Source organism: Opisthocomus hoazin, chromosome 22, assembly GCF_030867145.1.
Source record: "Opisthocomus hoazin isolate bOpiHoa1 chromosome 22, bOpiHoa1.hap1, whole genome shotgun sequence".
Taxonomy (NCBI): Eukaryota; Metazoa; Chordata; class Aves; order Opisthocomiformes; family Opisthocomidae; genus Opisthocomus; species Opisthocomus hoazin.
In genome coordinates this window covers 4,226,036-4,249,641 of record NC_134435.1, presented here as the reverse complement: position 1 = coordinate 4,249,641, position 23,606 = coordinate 4,226,036, and the positions used below count along the sequence as shown (strand labels likewise).

At 47.7% G+C, this 23,606-nt stretch overlaps 1 protein-coding gene across 1 annotated transcript; it reads right to left on the bottom strand.

The window, feature by feature from the left end:
* Positions 1-336: 336 nt before the first annotated feature.
* Positions 337-23,265, bottom strand: TGFBI (transforming growth factor beta induced). Its single transcript, XM_075441740.1, has 17 exons — positions 23,146-23,265; positions 18,638-18,736; positions 11,513-11,577; positions 10,479-10,636; positions 9,226-9,390; positions 8,581-8,727; positions 7,750-7,891; positions 6,952-7,164; positions 6,665-6,802; positions 6,302-6,447; positions 6,004-6,140; positions 5,350-5,480; positions 3,315-3,439; positions 2,274-2,376; positions 1,990-2,069; positions 1,587-1,611; positions 337-1,423 (listed from the first exon to the last, which is right to left on the bottom strand). The coding sequence occupies exons 1-17, from the start codon at positions 23,256-23,258 to the stop codon at positions 1,368-1,370; spliced, it is 2,043 nt and encodes a 680-aa protein (XP_075297855.1). The 5' UTR covers positions 23,259-23,265; the 3' UTR covers positions 337-1,367.
* Between the last annotated feature and the right edge of the window lie 341 nt (positions 23,266-23,606).

The following is a 23,606-nucleotide window of genomic DNA, read 5'->3' as shown; positions in this document are numbered from 1 at the left end:
AGCCCGGCTGGGGTGAATCAGTGCTGTTGGCATGGTGGCATGCGGTGCCCAGCTCCAGCTGTCGGCGGAGGCGGCCGAGCGTCCAGGGCAGGGATGCGCGTGTGTGCCCTGTGCTCCCTGAAGTGCGTGACAGCGGCTGCTTGTGAAAGTACCACTGAAAAATGATGGCAGGCCAGGGTCTGCGAGGAGAAATGCTTTGCCATCCCACTCTAGTAACTGTTAGACTTGTAACTAGTGATCTGGGTAAATCTGATCCCCCTCCTTCCCGGTGCTCAGGTGGTCAGACTGTGCCATCAGGCAATGCAAACCAAACAAAAAACCAAACAAGCATTATCATCACTTGTCATATTTATGTTTTTGATTTTATTTTTAATTTTTATTAAAAAAACCAACCATTATTAAAAACGAATCATTTACTGGAAGTCTTCTGCCAGGGAGAACTGTCATTTTGATGCACAAAATGCAGCACAGTTAAAACCCATAGGCATAAACAACAAACACCCCCCACCTCAAAAAAAATAGAACAGTTCAAACCACAGCTTATAATTATGCAGTTTCTTCAATGTCAATAAAGAGGCTTTTGTTAAAAGCCTTCAATTCAGAATGTCATGGAAGACTTTTAAAACACCGGGGAAGAAAGAAACACATGCTTGTTTAAAAAAAACCCAAACAAACCTAAAAAAACCCCCAAAACAAGCAAAAAAAAAAAAGCTTCAGTAATGGTTAATTCAACAAATTTACTTCCTCCAAAGCAATCGCTGTTTGCCCAGCCATACAGCTGGCCCTGGGTGATGCATTTGCTCAGAAGATTGAACATACACAATTCCTGCCAAGTCATTCTGGCCAAAGTTTCCCAGTTGTGGCACTGGTTTGGAGGGGGTTTTCAGTGAGATCATACCTGGCTTCCCACTTCGGGAGCCCGGAGTTTGCAGTGCCAGTGGGTACCACTGGGAGCCTGGAAAAGGGGCTTTCATTCAGCCCCTTTCCGTCTCCCCCAGTGAGACAGCACCAAAGCGAGCCCTAAGCATCTGAGCTCCTGTATCGGGGTGGAATTAAGCACCTGCCCTTGTATGTACATATCAAGCCCAAAACTGGGTATGTCAAAAATTGCAAATTAGTGACTATTTTTTTTAAAACAAAACAAAAAACTTATCCTCAGTCTGGGAACTTTAAGGTCAAAACCAAATAAAAATGGTCTTAAAATATATACATATGTATATGGCTTTTCATTTTGCCTATCCATTTCATTGGAAACAAATAAATTTAAGGGTGATATTTGGTTTTCAAAAACGATCCTGTCCTTCTCTTTAGCTGTCAGCCGGAGCGGATGGGATGGAGGCGCTGACTGCGGCTGCTCACGACGCGGCTCAGAATCCACCCGAGTTCTCCTTCATCCTCGCTAATATCCGGGAGTAGACGGGTGCTGCAAGGAGAAGACCGAGTTGGGTGGGACAGACACACAGCATCTCCCTGTCCCCTCCTGGTTATGCTGTATCTTGCTTGCAGCAAGACAACAGAATAAATCTCTCCTTAAGGGACAAGGACATACGATGGAAATTAGAAATAAGCAAGAGAAGCTGTTTTACCTAGTCGAGGATTCCTCTGAGAAACCTGCATGGAAAGAAAATAGAAGGTTTGCATAAATACAACAAATCTCTGACAGCTGTAAGAATGGTTTGCATGTTGATATATTTATCCCTAGTCTCCAAAAAACTACGGATGAATGACTCTTCATGATTGGAGGCTGACTTATATAGTACCGTGCCAAGGTTACATTCACGGTGTGCTGCAAACTGTAGGCTTCATGTTGCAAAATGTATTATTTTATATACAATTAAATCACGTAAGGCGAGAGGATTGGTCATTCCATGAAACACGCGCACTCACTCTCTTTAGAAGTCAAAATCTGAATGTGACATCATCTTCCAATCTTTACTACCAAAATGTAAATTCAGTAGTTCTACAGTGAGAGATGTTTTTGTCTTTTACCTTGGATAACGCAGATGCCTGTTTGAAGATTTCTAATGCGGGATCTGCAGGCTCGTCTCCTCTTTCTTGCGGCCTTGAGGCTAAGGGTGGGATACAGATAGCACTGAAATACTTTTCAAAGCACACAGGCTGCTTCCTTCCAATATTTAGGAGGACGTGCTGAAAATCTCAGAACAGACTAATCCTCCTCAATAAACTGAAGCAATTGCCATGTGTCACCTCTCCCTCCCAAAGCAGCTCTGCTGTAATGGTGTGCCTTTAGATATTTCTAACCGTGGACCTACCCTGAGGCTGTAAGACAGAGTTCACGGCATAAATCACACCATTCGTGGCCATGATATCGCTTTCAGCAACAGGCTCCTTGTTGATATGTATTATGTTGTTTTTCTGTTCAGGAAAAGAAAAAATTAAAAAAGTAGAAAATGAGAAACTTTTGTCACCAGGGATTTCCAATGTTATTAAAAAAGCCCTCACTCTGCATTCATTTACTGGATGGCTGTAGGCGTTTTTATTCCTCTTGCCAATTAAGGAGAGTATAAAAACAAATTATAGCCTGGGCAGTTTGTCCTGGAGTGGCTGGCAGGCTTTGGAGCACGGACTTTCTCGGCGCACTGGCTGGGGATGCTGTCCCTCGGCAGCAGAGGACACCCAGCTCCCTGGTGGCAGCGGCCGCTGCTGCTGCTGCCTGGAGGGATGGCTGTGGGGACAGCATCGGGAGAGGGCAGACAGGACTGGACACGGGACGAGTCTAGCGCGCAAGTTGGCCAACTCAATGCCCTTGGAAACACCGGCCTTTCCATTTTATTCCTGCATTTTCGTCCTTATGCACAGTGTGGGTCTTGGGTTATTTATTTTCTGAAATATATTTTTTTCCTCAGTAGAAGATCCTACATTTTCTTAATGTAGTGCAAAATTTGTGAAATGAAATTATACATCTAAATAAATCCTGCTGTGTTAAGGGAGCCCATGCAGAGATCATTTTCATTATACTAAAAAAGATGCGTTAGCTGAACAAGCTATTCATTTCATTTATTTATGCTTTTTCCCCCATGACTCAGGGTTAAATTTATAACAGCTCCTGGAAATCATTTACAATTGATCTTCTGGGGAGAAAGCTGAATCAAACTACATTTCAAGACTGCCAGCTTGTTGAATTGAACACATGGCTACAGCCCAGAAAACACTGTTTGGTGGGTCGGTACGCGCATTTAGAAGAGCTTCCCACACCACCCACACGAGCACAGACATACTTTGGCCCTCGACATGGACAGCTAAACACAGACCACAGCCCTGCTGACCATGAAACCCCATCCGAGGTGACTCACCATGCTGACTTCCAGTTTATCTCCCTGCATGGACTTCAGCCTCACAAGGGCACCGACTGCACCGCTCACCAGGATCTCGTCAGCCACATGGAACTTGAGGATGTTGGCAAGCTCCTTGGCATTACCTGGGGGAAGAAAACATTCAAATTTGCAAAACAGCATCAGCGCTTGCTTCCCATATTTCATGTGCTAGAATGACATTACATGGAAAATACCATAATTTCCTGAAAGTGCAAGGAAAAAAATGTAAAATTGAGAAGACCGGGCAGACGGACCTTGGCTGGAGTTGGTTAGGCCATTGAGGCCATTCCTGCCTTGATAGGTCAGGATCCCAGGGAGTCCAGAAGGACACTGTCCCAGTGTCCCACGTTGGTACACACCAGTCCTACCCTATACATGAAATCCCGGTCTCTTGGTTTTTCAGTCCCTCATTCTCTCACTGTGCACAGCATGAACCTGCTTCTGTTGCTGCTTTCACTTCCCAAGAGGTCTAGCGGGGGAAAAAGGCTTCTGTGAAATAAGGAAGCAGATGGAGCACTCGGGTATTTGCAAACATCAATACTTTCGCCAGTGCCAGTGTCGCTTGGCAATAACCTTCACGGCTGAAAATGCAGGATTCCTGGGTAGCAAGGGGAAAAGTGCAGGAGAAATGTCCCTAATGGCGTGCAGATCGCTGGCCTGATCCCCACCCCACCGAGTCTCTACTCAAAAAGCTGTGCTTTGAAGCAGATCTTAGGAAGATAAGATGCTTCCCCTTCGCCATGTGTTTTCCAGTGACGTGCACAGCACAGGCCAGCAGCCCTCCTCCATCTTCTCCTTTAGAGGATGCTGACAAAACCCACAGACAGGCGATGGGGAGCAGCTAGTGCAAAAGGTGGCCTCCGCCTATGAAACCAGAGCAGCTCCTTCAGCAAGGGGGACTTTTTGTTTCACTGCCCATATCTGAATACACTGTGAGCTTTTTTCCTTTGCCGTTTTTCTTGGGTGGCCACAGTTGACACTGCATGTCCTCACCAGCGTGATTCACTTCTTGATCAGGAACGTAAGCTAAATATTTGCATCAAAAACCAAGAACATCTGAAGTGTCCACATCTGGGATACCTCATTCCTGCAGCCGTTTACAATAGCTGCAAAACAGTTCTGAAATATTTATATATTAAGCACTGGACTGGATGTGCAGTCTGATATTACCAGTTCCTCATCCCTGCACTTAAAAGGATAACCAGCTTCCACGGGCAGATGCTTCCCAAATTATGATGTCAATGTTTGGCTGGGCTTTAATGATGAGAAGACGTTACACTCAAATACTCGACATTGTTTCCAACCACGGCTGGTTTTCAACATGAACGAAGTAAAAGATGGTGCTGCTTATCCAGAAGAGCGTTATTAAACATTCCCATGCTTTTTTCCACACCCAGCCTGCACGCCTGTGCTTTTCAGGACATTGGTCTTCGTCTATGCTAGACTGGAAGATTTGTTGTCTTCTCAGGATCAGACTGGACTTCCTGCTTTGTCCACGTACACATAGATGGAGCAACATCTCCATCCTTTTACTACTTAAATTTCATACTGGTGTAACTTGAGGCTGAATGTGGACCAGGTTTTCTATTTGCAAAACTTACTTTAGACTCCCTGCTCCTACGTGGTTGATAGCCACATTCTCACTTCTTTCATCCCTGAGAAGGGCAGAGACCTCATCGGTTCCTCTAGAAACACCTTTGGGTTATCTTGCTTACACCAGCCAGCTCAGCCAAATTAAGATCATAGTAAGTTTGCAGCACACACTTACAAACTTGTCTTCCAAGAGTAAGGAAAGTTTAAACCCATGCCCACACTTTGTGTGGGTTCAGTGCCACTCTGTGCATCCTCAGCCTTCAGCTGGATAGAGCTTATCCACATCAGATGTGTAGGAAGCCTGTGCTTCCAACAGACAGGGTCAAAGAATGAGATACGGCAGAGAAACTCTGCCATTCCTCCCTGTATTATGCCAGTAACACACAGCAGCTGTTCATCTGAATGCTCTAAAAGTGCTCACCCATTAGTTTATTCAGTTCTCCTTGGGGCATGGCTCGGAAAGCTTCGTTCGTCGGAGCAAACACTGTGAAGGTACCTGGCCTGTTCAGGTTCTCTGTTAGACCTGCAGACTGGATTGCAGCCACCAAGGTACTGCAAGACAAACAGACATAAAATGCTCCACTATAAATTATGTTTGTTGGTCTTGGAGCAATTACATGTTGTGTTCAAGAGAGAGCTGAGAAGTTACAATTGCAAAATCTTGCTGGGTCCAGCAAATCAATTAACCAAAAAGTTGATTAGGTAGGAAATGAGCCTGTGAGGTCCAACCAGAGCATGTGGGAAATGGCAAAGCAACCTGGGAATGCTGACTCCTCAGGCACCAAACGGTAGTGAGGAGACAGAGACTCCTGTCCACAGTGGCTCTGATGGGCAGAGACGCTTCGGGGCCAGCTTCTTACTGTATGAAGGGGGACCACACACTCTTGGCTCACAATTCATTGAAGGGTTATTTGAAGTCTCACTCCCTATAATTTAGGGATAAGACCATGGTTTTGGATGCCATTCCCATGTTTAAAAAAAAATACATAGTCATGACTACGACCTATAATAAATAGAAACTGCTTTGGCAGCTCTTCTGCTCCTGAGTATCACTTAGGAAGAGCGGAAAGGTCACCTGAAGCGATGGTCTGCCTTGAGAACATCCATCACCGAGCCAGACGGTGGAGTCAACATTTTGTCCACGCTAAACAGGGTCCCAAACCTTCCCCTCTTGTCATGGGCAGCGATGCAGGCATTTTCAATGCAAAGGTTCTGCAAACAAAATGGCAGAAAAAAGACATTATTAATATATGCTTCAAAAAAAAAAAGAGATATCTATACTTTCCACAATGCTCAGTTATACTTTTTACATGATGGCTATAACATCAAGCATCACTCAGCCATACAGAGCACGGCATGCTGCAGGCACTTACATTGCGGTACACAAAAACTCTCAGTTCCTTGTCACCCAGAGTCTGCAGTTTCTGCCCGTGGTAAAGGTATTTGGAGGAGAGCTGGTCTCTAACAATGTGGTTCAGAAGCAAGTTTTTCATGTTGCTGTCAATAACAGGGAGTCCATCTGCAGCAAAAAGTATGGAAAGGACCACTTAAAATGACCATTGAGACACTAGAAAAGTGCAAATAGAGTATTATCTGAACCAGGTTTTAATTTTGGTGCCACTGCTTACAGCTGAGTGAGGGTTTGCACGCTTCTGCATTGAAACTTGGCTGAAAACTGTTTGAAGCAGATCTGTGGCGCAAACTGATGGAAGAAAGGGATTTATTCCCCGGTTTACCTTTGAACACATCATTCACTGGGGCAAGGAGGGTCACTTGCTCACTGCCAGTTAGATGAGAACTGAGACCAGCTTGTCTGAAAAGGTCTGTAGACTTGGAAACTTCAGATTCTTGTGCCAACTCAAACAGGGTCTTAGCTGAAAAGAAAAGCAACACATAGTAACCTTACATTAAAGGCAATCCACCCGTCACTACAAAATATCTACACCCTCTAAATCCAGCATTTCCTTGGCAAAACAGACAAAAGAAAGGCAAGAGAAAGAAAGATGCAGAGAGGCACCAGTACCTGAGTCTGGGATCAGCAGCTCATTAACAAAATGTATGACGCCGTTGGTTGCCAGGACATCCTTGTTGGCAATGATGGGCTTCCCATTGAGGGTCAGCTCTTCCCCACTGCAGCCCACGTCCAAGGTGGTTCCTTCCAGAGTCTCCATTGTCAGGCCAGCGATGATGGCCTCGGCACACATGGCTGACTTCAGGATGTGATGGTTCAGCAGGTCTGTAAGAAAACCAAGTGTCTTAGCGAGCTGGAAAAGTCGACTATAAAATTATTGTGGCTTTTAAGGGTCCTGTTCAACGGCAAGGGCCTCCTGTACAGAACTATATGGGGCTCCACTCCAAAAGATGCGTAGGCATTGTAAGTTGTGCTGATTTTAATTCAGCAGCCTGTGAAATGAAGTGCCTAAAAATATTTTTTATACACCTTTGTCAACTTTAGAAAGGTTTTGTGTGGTTATTTGACTCGCTTGTCAGGGGAAGTTACACTGATTAGACACTAGTCTTCTTGCATCTTGCTGGATTGATAGGAATCACCATCACATACAGGAGTGCTAAAGGAAAACTCAGATAAGGGACTGCTTCAGCCCCCTCCTCCGTATCTGGAGGCCATGTCTACACATCTACCATGTCTACACCCAAAGAAGCCTGGGATGTCCTGTTTAAAAAGCTGGTGTTTGTCAAATGTGTTTACTGCGGCCGGTGTCAGAGTGTATCAAGGAGCCGTTCAGATATCCTTGAGAAGGAATTTAGAAGAACTGCAAAATACTCTTCACTCTCTCAATGGGCGCAGTAAGCAAGCACTTACCCCTCAGGGCTTCTGGGTCCCCCAGGATCCTGTTCAGTGTTTCTCGTGGGATCTTCTCAAAGGCTTCGTTGGTTGGAGCCAAGAGCGTGTACTGGCCTTCGCTTTCCAGCAAGCTGTTGAGGTCAGAAGCAGCCACAGCAGCCTTCAGAGAAATGAGGAGAGAGGGTAAAAGACGTTCAGCCAGAATACAAAGGTCAGCATCTTTGTCCAGGCACACACTAAGGGCCAGATTTATTAAGGCTTTTATAATTTCAGAGGACTCACAAAAAGTCTTGAATAGCTTCTTTCAGCAATCTGGTCCCTGCACAAATTTGACCCGGCCCCGTGGTTCTCTTGTGGTCCAGAAATGTGAGTACAAGAGCCCTTTTTTGGCAAGACTGAGTGCTAGTTCGAATACCCTGATATGCCTGGAAAGGGTCACAGTAGTTCCAGTGAATAATTCGGATCTAAACCCACAGCTGGCTAACTGCAAAACCTCTGTGCTTTTTAAGTTATTCCTTAACTTGGCAAATAAATTGGTACTCAGTGAATCTGAACAGTTAATATCTCCTAAGGCTCAGATTCCCGTAGGAGAATGAGGAGACAGACTCAGTCTACGCCTCTTCACTAACAGCAATAGCAGGGTGACAATTATTCACATAAACCCTCTCTGGTGCTGATATCAAACACTTCTCTTCCTAAAGCAAAATAAGCCATTTTGGTACAAGGATTTTATCAGCAGCCTTGGAGTCACAGCACCTAGGCACCAGCAAGCTCTTCATGGCAATTCACTGGGAGTGGGATGACTGAACATCTTTATGGATCCCCGGGGTGCACGCAGGGTGGACTCACCCGAAGAGTTTCCAGGCTTTCCTCGGTCTCAATGATCTGCTGAATGCTGTTTGTAGTGGTAGCGATGACTTTGTCGATGACATGTACCACTCCGTTGGTGGCATGGTGGTCAGCTTTCAACAGCCTGGCACAGTTCACAGTCACAATCTGCAGAGGGAAAGAGCCACGGGGCGTTACGTGTGCTAAAACAAGAAGGTAAAGCAGCCTCTGCTGGTTCTCTATTTATTTCAAACGCAGCCAGCGCTACAATATTGAATCAGCAGGAGCAGAAATGTGGTTGCCTAAAAAAACACACAAAGAATGAGAATGCTCTATCAAGAATGTTTGAAACGTTTCATGTTTAAAGGGCTTTGAAAATAATTAGTGCTTTTGTCTACCTGCATCATCAAGATGAAGAAAATATGCAAGAACTGATACTTAGGCAAGCATACCGCTACACAGCAATGTGGGCAACTTCCCTATGACAGCATCGATGAAACTATCTGCTTATAAATATTCTTTTCGAGCTCCTTCTAAATCTGTATCCTAAATCAATAGTTGTCAACCTAAGCATTACAGAGTCCTGGAGATCCAAGGACAGTGTAGGAGGCGCAAGGCAGCAGAAAAGCAAGCCCGCTGCGGGTAGGTTTAATACCAATGACTTACCCCGTTGGGATAGTGGTGAATCTGGATAGGCAGGTCCTGGTACATTGAGTTAAGTGTCGTCCCGTGTTTCAGATCATCAGTGAGAACACGTTTGTTCACCATGTGGTAGCGAAGGGCATTGAGCAGCTCAATGTTAACATTACTTACTAAAGAATCCAGAGTTTCCTGAAAATCAGAAAAATACATTTTTCAGCATGAAGTGCAATTAAGGCAGTTGTTAGAGAGAGCCACGAAGTCTGGCTGCATCCAGGGTGCTTCCAAGCAGGGTGGTGTTTCTGTATAAAGTGAGGTATTCAGCCTTAAGCCATCCATGCAAATTAAGAGCTCTAACTTTCGTAAATCTTTATCTCTTGCCTGACAAGAGCAGCCAGCAGCTCTGGCACCCTTGTCCTTGGCAGGCAAAGAGATGATGGCAGCAAGCTCCAGTGTGGGATTGCTGCATCCAAACGAGCAGTAAGGCAACAGAAGGCATCACTCGGGGCCAAGGACAAATACACTGGGAGACCTTCCCCAGCAATGTCATCCCTGCAAGGGGCTCTGCTGGTGCAGGTTTGGGGTAGAGGCTTGGTAGTGGGGATAGCCAAAAAGATGCCCCCTCCCTGCCCCAACAGTTGCTCTTACATATTTATGGACAAGTGATTTAAATGTGGGATGTAACTGGACAGGGGTTGTACAGTCGGGATTCTGCCCTGCTCACAGAGATGCTCCACTAGGACGGGAGCACCAGTAGGACAGCGGTGACGGTTTCAGGAGTGGAAATGTCACAAGACACCGAGTGAGAAAATCAAAACCAGTGTCAAGGAAATTTGTATGTGATGATTGAGCCTAGGAACACAGTGATGCAGGAAGGCTGCAGGTTTACCCAGGCTCCAGTTGGGACTGGCTATTTCTACAATTTCTTAAGAAGAGTGGTAAAGTAAGGGTCAATGAGAAGAAGCAAAAGGGATGGAAAGTCTCTTGCTGCAGGTCTCAACGCAATCTCTAATGGCAAGAGGCAGGGAAAACTGAACGTGGTGATTTTTACATCCACCCGCTGGAGAGCATCATATCTCGCTAGTGTTGGGCTCTTTCAGAAACAAAGCTCTGGAGCTGATGGACCAGCACAGTGATTCCCATCTTAGAAATTCATAGTCCTTCCCACATCAGGCCTGTGTCTGCCCTACTAGATAGGGCTGGGTCCGGACCCCTGCAGAGCTGGATCTGCACTAGAGAAAGGCAGAGGAAGAGGAAAAAGAAGAGGAACTATATCTTACAGCAGACAAGGAGGCCCAGGCCTCATTGCTCGGGGCAAAAATTGTAAAACTTCCAGGTCCTTCGATCTCTGGCCTTAGGTTAGACCGGTCGGAGTAGAGCTGCGTGGTGGCAGACCCAACAACTCCCAGGGTCTCGTAGATGTTTGAAAGCGGCAGCGCTGAAAGAAGAGAAGGTTATGTTCCCAACACATCATTCATTCTTCCCTGCACTGTGCTGAATTAAAGGAGAGCTGCTGGTGAGAACGCTTGGGGAAATTAAGCACATCAGGGAACTCGTATCTGTTCATTAATTAGATAATAAATAATCACAGCCTGACAGCTCCAGCCTCAGTTACAGCAGTGTAATCCAGGATCTACTGCATCTCTGCAGGTTTAAATGGATTTACTCTGGATTTAGATGGATGTGAATTGAGGCAAGCAAAGATACTCATTGCTTTCACCTGATCCTGGTTTGTACTCAGGCTTTTGGTGCTCACCACTGGTCTCGGTCTCCCCTGACACATCTGTACCAGCCCACATGGTTAACTGGGTGGCATCAGACTTTTGTGGAAGGAAAAATTCAGAAATCAAAAGCAGACTATGTCTTTCTTCATTAAACCCAGTGAATTCCCTCCCAGCCCCTGGCAGTGGCTGAACTGTATTTTCTCCTAAATGCAATTTTGCTAAACTCTTGCTTGCCAAAATAAAAACGAGCAGAGATTGGCAGAACTGTGCGCTACTCTATATCATTCGTTTGTATTGCATTTCCAATACAGCTATATTACTCGCTCGAATAAGTAGTTCCCTATGGCCCTCCCATGCTTGATTAAGTTCAATTATATCCAAGGTTTTAAGTTGTCTGGAACATTTTGCACGCTTTGGAGCTGATCTGGCACTCAGCTGGTGCTCTGCTGAGTCCCTTTTTGACTTGTTCATGGCAATATTGTGCACAAATCGCAAAAATCCAATCCACTTTGAGTAATTTTCTAACATTTCCCTTTACTAGGCAGCTGTATAATTTTAAGAAGTCTAAAAAATGTCAAACATATTTTTACCAGCTGGGCAGCCTTTTTCTCCAGGAACTTTTTCATATCCAGGACAGCACTCGTAACTGATTACTCTGGAATAAGAGATGGATACGGCAGATTAACTGATGGCGTCTCACTGCTTTTTCTCTATTTGCTGTGGTTTTGTGTCCATCCATATTTGGTGATGTTTCTAAGCAGACTCTTCATCAGAAATATAGACTTGAACAAAAGACAAACCACAATTTTTATCTCCTTCAGGGCTGCATGTGGCCAATTTCTCCACTGAACAAAAGCAGACACAATTTCTTTTCAGAACTGCACTTTCCAGGAGACTTTGTACAAGCAGTGGATGGAAGCCAGAGTCCCAGCAGATAACCTGCACAAGACACTGCAAGTGCTGGTTCCTTTGGGCACATTTCCCACGGGATGTGGGGATCTCCCCAGCTTGCTGCTGCTGCCACGTCTGATCACTGTTTGGGCAACAGGCTGCGACTCCGGTACGGCTGCTTCACCAAGCCAGCCAAGCATTTCCCCTTCATTTCACCCCATTCTTGTCCACCACCAGAAATTATTTGCTTACTTATGGCAAAATCCACAAGACAGACCTGGAGGGGAAGGAGCATCCCCGGTCTTGGATGCACTGGCAGAGGGCTTGGGATAAGCCCTGCAAGGACAAACTTCCCGGGTGGTGACATCTCCACCCGTGGGCACCCCGGGCAGTACCGCAGCACACCCGCCTTTGCTAACACCGGGTACGTCCATGCGAGCACCCTCAGCGCAGCATTTCCTTCTGGCTGGCAGCAAACTGCTGCTCCGATCAACACTATCCCCCACTAACACCAGAGGGGCCAAAGCCCCCCCATCCCGGGGTCTCGGGGTCGTCCTGCAGATTTGCAGACCATGAAGAAGCAAGAGCTGCCTGAATACTGCGTCCGTCAGCCACAGCTCAACGGGAAATAAAAGTCACAGAATCACAGACTCACAGAATGTTCAGGGTTGGAAGGGACCTCTGTGGGTCATCTAGTCCAACCCTCCTGCTGAAGCAGGGTCACCTACAGCAGGCTGTAGAGGACCTTGTCCAGGCGGGTCTTGAATATCTCCAGAGAAGGAGACTCCACAGCCTCCCTGGGCAGCCTGGGCCAGGGCTCCGTCACCCTCAGAGGGAAGAAGTTCTTCCTCATGTTCAGACGGAACTTCCTGTGGTTCAGTTTGTGCCCGTTGCCCCTTGTCCTGTCACTGGGCACCACTGAAAAGAGCTTGGCCCCATCCTCCTGACACCCACCCAAGTCATCTGATTCTCAGAGCTGGCCATCTGAGGGAGCATGCTTCGATATTAACAGAGGAGGCAAAAAAAAGAAAGAGGGGAAAAAATAATACAATCCAGAAGTTGCCTGTTAATTTTTCACAGTGGGTTCTTTCGCCTATTGCTCCTAAGCTCGGTGTGAAAGGAGCAAGGCGGTCTGATTGATGGGCGAGAGACAGCCAGGGAAGAGGTGTTCCTCCCAAAGAGGAGCGTTTCCTCTGTGCTCCCGGTTGGATTCGAGACAAGTAGGATGCTGTATCGCAGAGCCTCAGCACACTCACTCAAAGAGAAAGGAAAATCCTCAAGCTTCAGATATTTGTCATCATTTTAACACTGTTAACAAACAGTGGAAATGCCTGGGGTTTAAGAGGGAATTCTTCAGGGTAATTAAGAGCCAGTAAGTGAAACAAATACCTGCTTTTCTGTGACAGAAGCAAATAAATTCTGTCACGGTTTCCTAAGAGAATTACAAAGCAAACCCAGACTGATTGTCTAGACATTATATATTCCATGTGGGAAAGAGTTTGCCTAAAGCAATCCCTTCCTTTGACTACTGGAGATCTTAACACCCTGCTGCTCCACTTTCCCCAGCCCCCTGGTCTCGTGTTCATTAGAAACACACATTTTCTCCCCCCGCCACTACCCTCCCCTACCTCCGATTTTTCTTTTTTTCACCCTAGAAACTAAATCCAGTCTAGACAGTTCCCTTGGTTCAGACCTGTAATCAAAGACGAAGAGCTGATTAAAGAGAAATCATTCCAAAGTTCAGCATAAATAATTCCTGAGTGCTGACGTAGGCTTTAAAAGGCTTATTTATAGATCGATCGGAGATTAATGAGCTGTGACGAAGGGGCAGGACGCTAATGCGCACAGCCTGGAGCGCGGGGAGCTCGCTGGCTCGGGGCTGCCCCAGCAGCCAGGCGCCTGCCGGGAGGGGAGGGCACCGGGAAGGGACGGAGGGATCGTGCCGCCCGCTTTTCAGTGGGTTCGTGGGCATCTCCAGCACCACCCCACAAGGGAAACTAATGGCAAGAAGCACCAAGGCCAGCAATGGGGCCAGCTCCACCTGTGCAGGGGCTTCTTCAAGCCCCCAGTCTCACTCGCCCACTGAAGGTGACCTACCAGCATCATCTGGTACGCGTTTTGCATGCCAACATTTTGAGTTGAGCATCAGAAAACATCTGCAAAGGGCCAGGTGAACACAGAGGTGCTCAGCCAAGTACTTGCACCTACAAGGAGCCAGAGATGGGGACAGTAAAAACAGCTTCAGCTATTTGCCCTCCCGTGGCTGGGGGACTTGGTGGAAGCGCAAGACCACCCAAGCCCACCCAAAGGCATGTGGGGAGCATTCAAGGGGTCACTCAGTGAAGGGCATCCTCCCAGCTGGTCCTGCAGCCACCTCCAGCCCTTCAGCTGAGGCTGAGAGCTGATTGTCTCACTTGCAGGACTCCTCATCTCAATGCTACAGCACCCTACCCATCCATGGCTGCTCCTTTGACATGTCCCCCTCCAGTCTGCTGCCCGGGGAGGAGCATTTCTCTTACATGGCCAGGGGAGAAACTCTGAACACTCGCAACCACCACTCTGCACAGCGGGTTCTGCACAAAAGCCTTCAGAGCTGCCAAGTCCATCCCTGTTCCTGGTGTCTGCTCCGTGGCTACGGCCCACTGCACCGGGACACGGCAGATGCCAGCGACGTGGGTTAAATAAGCAATGCCCTCGTACAAAGAGCATTCGTCATCCGCTCCGCAACGCCTCTGACCACAATTTCCTGACCTCCTCAGTGAGCAATTTCGAGCCGAATCTATAGATTTTCAGCCTCTGGTTTTCAAACACTGTATTTCTTAAGGGTCTATCGGTGTCCCACTGCAGAAGCAAGCTCCCTGGCTTTTGTTAGTCATTGTTTCACTCCTGTTGCATTCTTAGGATCTGAAATTAAATTTTAAGTGCATTTTTCAAGGTAATAAAAATAAGCTTAGGCATATATTAGTGAATAAAGATCCATTTGTAATAATTTCCTGTAATAAAACCCATATGTTTTGTTTTTGTAAAGTAAGTGCCAGAGAGTCATTTTTTTTTTCCTGAACTGAGGAAAGTACATCAGACAAGAAAGGAAAGTTAGTTTAAAAGGAAAAAAAAGAATGTATTAAGAGGCAACTTACTGCTACTCGTTATTCCTCAAAAAATAGTCAAACCCCAAATTTATGTAAGTTGTCTTTTCATTCTCAAGACAAAAAAGGTGTGTGGGGACGTGTTCAATTGCAACCCCAATTCTGAAAGAATGAGCCCAGTGCCTAAGAGAGGTAGAAAAATATAAAAAATACAGGCACAACGATGAGAATATACTCTAAATAAACTATTTCTTTGGCTTTGGAATAGCCAGCAGTGGAAAATTACCTAATTACCAAAACAATCTTGTTTCAGCACTCATTAAAATCAAAGCAGTATCAGACTTCTTGCCAACTGTTTTATCTCACTCCATCAGCAAGTAATGCAATGATAAAAAATGTACATAAATCCTCTATCTAATTTCTCCCTAACTGCATGAGCCAATACTTTAGCAAAGAGAAGAAAAACAAAGAGAAAAAGCAGATAAAGAGGCAAGAGTCCTGACTCATGAGTTGGAATTTCCATCGTGCACATCCAGCCCCTGTAGAGCACTCCACCCCCATGGACCAAAAGATGCTCCTTAACAAGGAAGCCTGCAAAGCCTCACCACTGAGCCTCTGCCTTGCAGCCGTAACCTGTCTGTGTCTGGTAAGAGCTATGGTCACCCTCAGCGTGACTGTGAGTGCTCTCAGCCACAAGCCTGGAGCTGTGACCAAAAGGTGATGTACCTGGAGACAAGACTAACAACCAGGCCCATCCACGTCTTTTGAGCTGACTTCGCTCGCTGGTCCAGTCCCTCTGTGTCTCCTGGTGCAGGATGCGATCATCCAAGGAGGAGTGAAGTTACGACTTACGGCTACAGGCTTGGAGCAGCTTTTCTGCCTTCCTCACTCAGGGTTGAACTTCTCTGCTCTCAGTCAGCTCTGCAGGAGCTCAGCTTTGCTTCTCTGCAGTACCTGGTCTCTCACTGACCTCCCTCCCTACGACCTGTTTGAAACAGTGCTCAGAGCAGAAAAGAAAAGAAATCAAAGCAGTCAAAACTATCTTCCTAGAGCCGGGTATTTGCACCTGCAACACCCATCCAACCAGTGGCACCACTGACCCTTTCAGCAAAAAAGGAAAATTACAGCCAGGTCAAATGTAAAGAGGTGAGATAGGTCAAGCGTCTCCTGTGCCAGGACTGCTCTTCTCACAAACCTTTTAGGAAGAGGAGGGAAATGACCATGCTTATCCAGCTCCACCTTCCCCCTGGTCTAATGGAGTGGATCTCCCTGCCAAGGACACAGCTTCAGGAGAGGACTTCTGACTACAGAACCCAAGCAGAGGCTGGATCCACCCAGTTATGCCAACAAACGTGCCAAATCCTGACTCTTTCTGGGATTTAAAGGCAGCTGGTGTTCTCAAAACCTCTCATGGACCAGCTCAGTCCCATACAACGGGCCAGTTTTGAGGGTTCATGCTGAGCACCATTAACTGTGCCCATGTTCTCTCCTGGGCGCTGATGCACTGAGCACGGCACAGCATCAGGTCCCTGACACTGGTTTAAGAATTCAGCTGCCGCAGCATAACGCATCATGGCCTTTATGGCCCAAACGACTCCTGATTGCTTCCATACGCCAGGAACACCACGTCCAGTGGGAGCCATCACCAGCAAACATTTGTAATCAGAGCTGTCCCAGGGTCCTCCGGAAAATGTGAGTCAAGGCACGTGTCTTTTGTTCTGCACAGGCGCTACTAAAGGGCAAAGCCGGGCCCAGACTTAAAAATGACTACAGAGAGAGAAGACAATAACACCCATTGTGGAGATGATGCAAAGCAAAGAATAGTGAGCAAATTCCATGTATAATGGGAGCATTATCTCATAGGTTAACAGGCAGGTTAATGCTGTGTATGCCTTTTTCTCGGCGATGCATCACCGCATTAGACACTTGGGTAAAAGCAGAGAAAATAAGGTTAGAAGAGATCACCCCACCTCCTCAAATGACATAATGAAAGACTGCCAGATGCCAGTTGTTCCACCTCTTTCCAAAGATAAGCAGGTGACTTTCTCTGCCAAGCACAGCTGCACACCTGGGTTATTTGAGGTGAGTTTCTCATTTGCTTCAGAGCTGAAGAAATCCGTGGCTAGACAGCTTTGCCTTTCGGTGACTCTAACAGCAAAGCCACCCCACATCCACAGCTATCTTTTTGTTGGAGACCTACTAAGCTGCTCTGTTATCAGAAGAGGCCATGACGATACCATATTGCCATGCCATAATCTTGCCCATTTTACGTCAAAAAAGCCACCATTCAGCCAACGTAAAAGCCTGAACACTAATCACCTGAATTAAGTCTTCCCAGACTTGGTGGTTTAGTAGAATTAAAGGGAGGAAGTTGTTTGGTTTTTTACAATATGGCCGCCTCTTTTTTTTCTTTTTTTTCCCCATAAAGACAATTGGACATAGGGGAAACCACTATATATGATCACTATATTGTACATCCTGCAATATATCCTCCTGAAGTACAGCATCTTCCTCTTTTAGATGAATTAATGGGTAGCACCATGAAAGGCCAAAAGCCATTCACAGTGACAATTCTTGCTTGGCCTCCCTCCTCACAATACCAACACCAGACACATGAAATGATTCCCAGCGGCCAGCCATCACAGCTAAACCCTTAAAGGCAACCAAAATCAAAGCAATATAGCTTATGACAGTTCAAGATCTAAAAGTCTGCTGTTTACTACAGAAACAGAATGGATTTAATCTGCAGTAAACAACAGCATGTTCCTATAGATCTAATTATAAATTATATTGGACCATACCAGAAACACATGAGATGATTTTCTGCCATTTATTCTTCTCGACCCTGCAGATCCAGGACCAGACCTGGCCCACAGCTCCGGTCCCCACGGCCAGCATCACTCAGGGCATCTTTGCATTGATATTGGGGAACGTGGTGGTGTGTGCCAAAGTCTGGGCCAGCAAACGTGTCTGAAAGCCCAGTCTGGCCTACGCCAAGGAAAAAGATTCTCCACTCCTGATCTACAGCCTGGCAGATAGTCAAGCATGCATATCCTTAATTATCTGCTGACTACATCTTTCAAAAGAATGTCCAGACGCTGCTTACACAGATACTTCATGCAACAGCTACTTGAATATTATTGTTTGCAATTTTAGACGTGGAATTGGCCTGCAAGTCTAACTGACTCTCCTGGTGGAGTCATCAGAGAGTGTTGGCTAAAACTGACACCTCTTTCTCCTTATTTCTGTTTTCCCTTCCAAAGCAAACATGTGTAGATGAATTTTACGTTCTCTCCAATATCCATCAGCTCTGGGTTGCCTTCCCCCGCTGTCCCTCCCCCTTTTTTTTTTTAATTTAGGCAGCATTGAGCCTAGTGTGGATACAGACACAGCGAAGTACAAGAAAACATCTGGTCTGCACTTCATTACAGCATTGAGAGCGATATAAGTAGACACAGAAATGCAATTAGCATAAACCATCAGGGTTTGTATTTACGTGGAACTTTCCATTCTTAATATCGAAGTGTTTTAGGATCATGTTTGCCATTTGAGAAAAAACAAAGCACAAGTATTTCTTTGGGAGTAAAAGGCTAAAACAATTCTTAACGTGTATAGATGTTAAGCCCACCCCGTGGGCTCTGACATCCCACGTCTGTCACATTATCTGCTTCTCCCACCCAGCACCCACCTCTGTAATGGGGTCTTCGGGGAGACCTTGGCCGGCAGTTGGGTACTTACGTTGACTTCCCGCAGATCTTCCTCTGGTACCACTGCTTGCAGTTGGTGAAATATTTCCTGTTCGTGCCGATCAGCTTCTGCACCGCACATACGTTGGGGCTACAGGCAAGGACAAAGCAGAAGAGGGTCCGGTAAGTCTCCCTCCTCTCGGTGCTGACCCCCAGCGCAGAGCCAGACCCCACCTGACAGCACCCAAAAAATCCTGCTGGGATTGCAAGGGAGGAAACTTTGAGAGCTGCAAGTCAACGTGCTCGATTTGAGTGTATAATGACTATCATCAAGCGGCAGAAGCAGTGAAAGAGATCTCTCTTCACTCTGCCAGGATATCTGTTTCTTCACTGAACGCAAAATCTTGACTTTTTTCCATGTTCCACTTCTCCCCACAATATGAAGAAATCAAGTTGAACAATAATGTTAAAATAATAGGTTGATCAGTATTTCTATGGTGAACAGCCACTTACAATTTGGGATCCCAGCTAAAACCTAGTAAAGTTATGCAATAATTCAAATCTTTCTAAAAACACATTATATTATTGTTTAGGACATAAAGAAGGACAGATATTTATCAGCCTATGGACTGACCTGCACCAAAACCAGAACGAATGCTTTTGCTGTGTGACAGACCCAACCTATTCCAGACATGGCTGCCGAGCTGCTGGTGGGGACAAGGATCAGTGGCACTGCCACTGAGGGTTTCAGCACCCCACGTACGACAGCACAGATTGACAGTGGCTCTGTCAGCCCATGAGGTACCAAGAGCTCCCTTTCAACCAGAAAAGCAGATGCTTGGTGGGACATATGTGACCAACCCCACGGAGAGCTGGCTGCAGCCTTTCAGCTTTCTAAGAAGTGGTGTCAATGCGAGCAAAGATGTGGTCTAACGGGAGCTGGGAGCTTGCTCGCTGCCGGTTTGGCCAGCGCTGCGTTTCCCTGCTCAGCCTGGCTCACCATCTCCATGGTCTGTGGCCAGCAGCCCCCGCCACGGATGTGGGCAATGCACCATCAGTGCATGAGATATGATTTATGGATCTGGACTGCAAGGCCACCGGGTCACCAACTGCCTCTGGGCTTGAGCCAGAGATGTAGCAAACACCCAGGCAAGCCGAGGATGCTCAGCTCAACTGAGACTGGATTCCCACCACCATGCCCCAGTTGCAGCAGCGGCATCAAAAGTATGCACAGTACTGGCTGCCAGGCAGATGGAAGGAAAACAAATCATTAAGCAAAATACATAAATAATCACTTCAGCCCATCAGAAGTGCTCTGAACTGTCCAAGGCAGAGTTTTCATTTGCGCAAATGAAACTCCGGATGGGGCCTGGAGATGCTGTCGCAAAGGTCTTGTTGATCTCTTCAGGAAAACAGACAGCAGCCTGTTTCACGCTGGGTTTGACCGAGGTGCTGCCCGCTTGCCTACCAAAAATTAACAAAAGCAGAGTTGCAGCCTGACCACCAACTCTTCCTGCGGCCGTGCTCGCTTCTCACCGGCGTCCCAAATTCGGCTCTCTCCAAAACGGGCCAGCCTGCCCATCATTAGCATGAATTAACCTGAGGGTCTCCTATATGTTGGCTAACCCCAGCGCCAGTCTCGGCGGGAGCCTGGCTTGCCTTCAATGAGCCTTTGTTGATGCGGCTGCCGCAGGGCCCCGCGCAGGCAGGATCCGACCCTGCGAGGCCCTGGCACCTTCGTCCTGCCCCGAGGGGAAGCGAGGGCCTGGGGGGAATTCGGCTCACCGTCTCCCTCCATATTATATATATAATATATATATAATGTATATTATATACAGTAATTGTAGTTTGTTTCTGCACAAAAGCATTTCACTCCCTTTATATATATATAAGGCGAGGGACAAGGAGAAAGAATCTACTGAAAAAAAAAAAGTTAGAAATCACAAAGCCAAACTTTCAGCTGGTGCAACCTGGCCCAGGCTCAGCAATTTCCACGCCAAACGATCGTTCAGAGAGACGCCTGTACTCTCTGACTCAGCCCACCTCGGCTACCCCGGCCCCGCCGCGCCGAAATATGGTTCCAATTACATCGAAATTCCAAACCTTGCCTCGATTTCAGCGTCTGGCTGACGGCGGTGGACAATCCCTCTAATATTCGTCTTGACAGGCCTGGCTACTGAAGGACTTGTTTGATCACTTCCCCCGTATCCCCGGGAGCAGCCTGCCAAGGAAACCCTCGTGCCTTCAGGAGAGCATCGAACCGGGTGCTCCCTCCTCCCTGCCCGGGACCGCAGCTCCAGGGCTGCTCCCCCTCGACTTACCGGGCAAAACTTCTTCCCAGTTTTTCCCCAGTGCAGAAAAATCCTCCCGTGGGGCCGTGTTATCAATGATTCCCACAGGCAGGCTGTAGTAGCGGCTCCCCGCCGTGCGTGTTCTGGTCCTTTGCCCAGTCTGGCTTAAAACGAATTTGTCAACACTCTCCCCTCTCCTCGCTGGAGTTCGTCACCTCTGCCATGCCGTTCCCAGCCAGCCGCGCTGACTCGAGGATAAAACCGCCTATTGTTCCCTTCGGCTGAAGCCTTCCACTTGGCAGGCAGCAGCCGGGAGCTGCCGGGGCAGGGGCTGCCCTTTGGGAAGGGGCAGAGAAGAGCAGGACCTCCCGTACGGCCCCAGCTACCTGCCGTGACTGTGTCCATGGAGCTCCCCAGCACCACGTAGTGCCCATAAAGCCAGGTGGGTTTGGGGAGAGCGCTCCTAGGTTTTCAATGTGAACGTTCCTTATATACTTCTCAGCTCCTCTCCCGGCCTTCAGCTGATTCGCTTCAAAACAAAAACTTGATGAAGATGTACAAGTTTTGCTGCAGAGCCAAGCTCTGCCACCCAACTCGCTCTCAGCTCATAGAAGCACTGATGACGTGGGGGGATGCTCACAGCAGAAAGGGTGGCAGCCCTGGTTGCACGTCCCTCCTGAGCTCCCTCCCACAAGCAAAACAACATGCCCCACATCCAAGAGCTTTCTGGCTGGTTTTGTGTTGCTACATCTCTTTGGTATGTCATTAATCAATGTTCAAAATTCAGTTCATGTTTAAATATTACCTTGGTACAAATCACTCCCTCCATCAGAAAGGGGCCGATGAGCAAAGTACTGGGGCTGGATTTATCCCAGCATAACTTCACTTCGTCTGGAAACCCTGGCGTACTCGTTCCTTGCGTCACGCAGAGACCTCAGGCACCAGCACAGACCACTGTCACACCTTACCCTCTGCCTCTGCTGATTGTACAGGGGGTAACAGGCTTCTCCCGGCAGAGAGGAGTGCACTGATTTACACCAGGACCGCACTAACAGAGCAAGTCTGAGTCAACTGCTGCCTCAGGGCTGTCAGCAGAACTGGACACTTACTTAGCTTCAGATCCTGCAGAGATGAAGAACCAGACCCACTCTATTTGTACGTGCATCGCTGTAATTCTTTCATTACTGAGATTTTACAAACAGACATCGGCCCAGAATTTGTTGGATTCTGTACCTGATGAGACCCACAGACAGCACGCCCCGTTTCATAAACGCTGACCTGGATCCCTGCCAGATAACGCATTGAATGGCGATATTTAAGTCTTGGGGGTTTTTAAAAGCATTTTATGACACTGCCTTCAGCAACCCATTTCAATGGAAGCTACAGTTCAATCAGCGTCACCCGCGCGAGAGACAAAAGCCATCTGAAAGGTCTGTCATCCTTCCAGCCCTCCTAATTCCCAATAAATCTTAAAAACATTGGGAACAACTATTAACATTGGGTTAGTTTTCTACCTATCAATGAAGACTCACACTACTCAGTCCATACCATATTGTCCATCTAGCAAGAGAGGTCTACATGCAGGGGTTTTTTTATATTCCTTATCTGGGAAGGTTTATCAGACAGCAAGTGATTACTTTTGTCACGAAAACTTTCAAGACTTACTAAGAGTTCCAGTCAAAGAGTAAGTTGGTGCTTACTCCACAGGGCTACTCCTCTACCACTGAGCCAATTTTCTTTCCTCTCCTATAAATTCCCAAAAATGAGAATACCTTCCACAAAATGTTTAACCGTTCAAAATTTGGCGATTTTTTCCTTTCCAACCCCCCCACTTTTCCCTTAATGGGGATAGACTGATAGAGAAACATTGAGGGGTCTACAATGACATCTGCGATACTAAGTGTCCTGAAAGAAAGGAAGAAAGTTATTGGAGGAAGAGAGGAAGAAAATCATGTGAGGAAGAAAGTTGTGCGAGGAAGGAAAGAAAAAAGCTGCGCGAGGAAGGAAGGAAAAAAGTTGCGCGAGGAAGGAAGGAAAAAAGTGATCCGAGGAAGAAAGAAAAAAGTTATCCCAGGAGGAAAGCTCCCAGCCCGAGCCTCCCCCGAGGGCAGGCCGCCCCCCCCCCCCCCCCCCGCACCGAGCCGCCATCCCCGCGGGGCCGCCGCTTCCCCCCGGGGTTTGTGCAAACGTCGGGGGGAGAAAAACTTCTCTCCCCACCCCGCTTCCCTCCTTTCCCCCCCCGGGGCTGGGGGGGGAGCGTCCCGCTTACCCGTGCTGGCGGCCGCGGAGCCGGCTGTGCTGCAGGACCTGCTGGTACGGGGACTTGGCGGCGGCGGCGAGGCCCAGCGCCAGCAGCAGCAGCGGCAGCGCCGGGCGCGCCATGGCCGGGACCGGACGGGACGGGACCGGACGGGGCGGCCGCGCTCCCCGTTAAATGCGGCGGCGGCGCGGGGGCGGGGAGCGGCGGCGCGGCCCCGCGGGGGGAGCGGAGCCGCCGCCCGGCCCGGCCTGGCGGGAGGGGAGGGGACGGGACGGGACGGGAGGGGAGGGGAGGGGAGAGGGGGCCGCGCCCCCGCGAAGGGCATCCATCCATCCATCCATCCATCCGTCCGTCCGTCCGTCCATCCATCCATCCGTCCGTCCATCCGTCCGTCCGTCCGTCCGTCCGTCCGTCCATCCATCCATCCATCCATCCATCCCTTCCTCCGTCCGTCCGTCCGTCCGTCCGTC

Coding starts and splice junctions, on each gene's coding strand:
- TGFBI (XM_075441740.1), bottom strand. CDS start 23,258: ATGGCGCGCCCGGCGCTGCCGCTGCTGCTGCTGGCGCTGGGCCTCGCC. Junction 18,737..23,145: donor CTCCGCGGCCGCCAGCACGG/GTAAGCGGGACG, acceptor CCTTGCCTGTAG/CCCCAACGTATGTGCGGTGC. Junction 5,481..6,003: donor AAGGCAGACCATCGCTTCAG/GTGACCTTTCCG, acceptor TTTGTCTTGCAG/TACCTTGGTGGCTGCAATCC.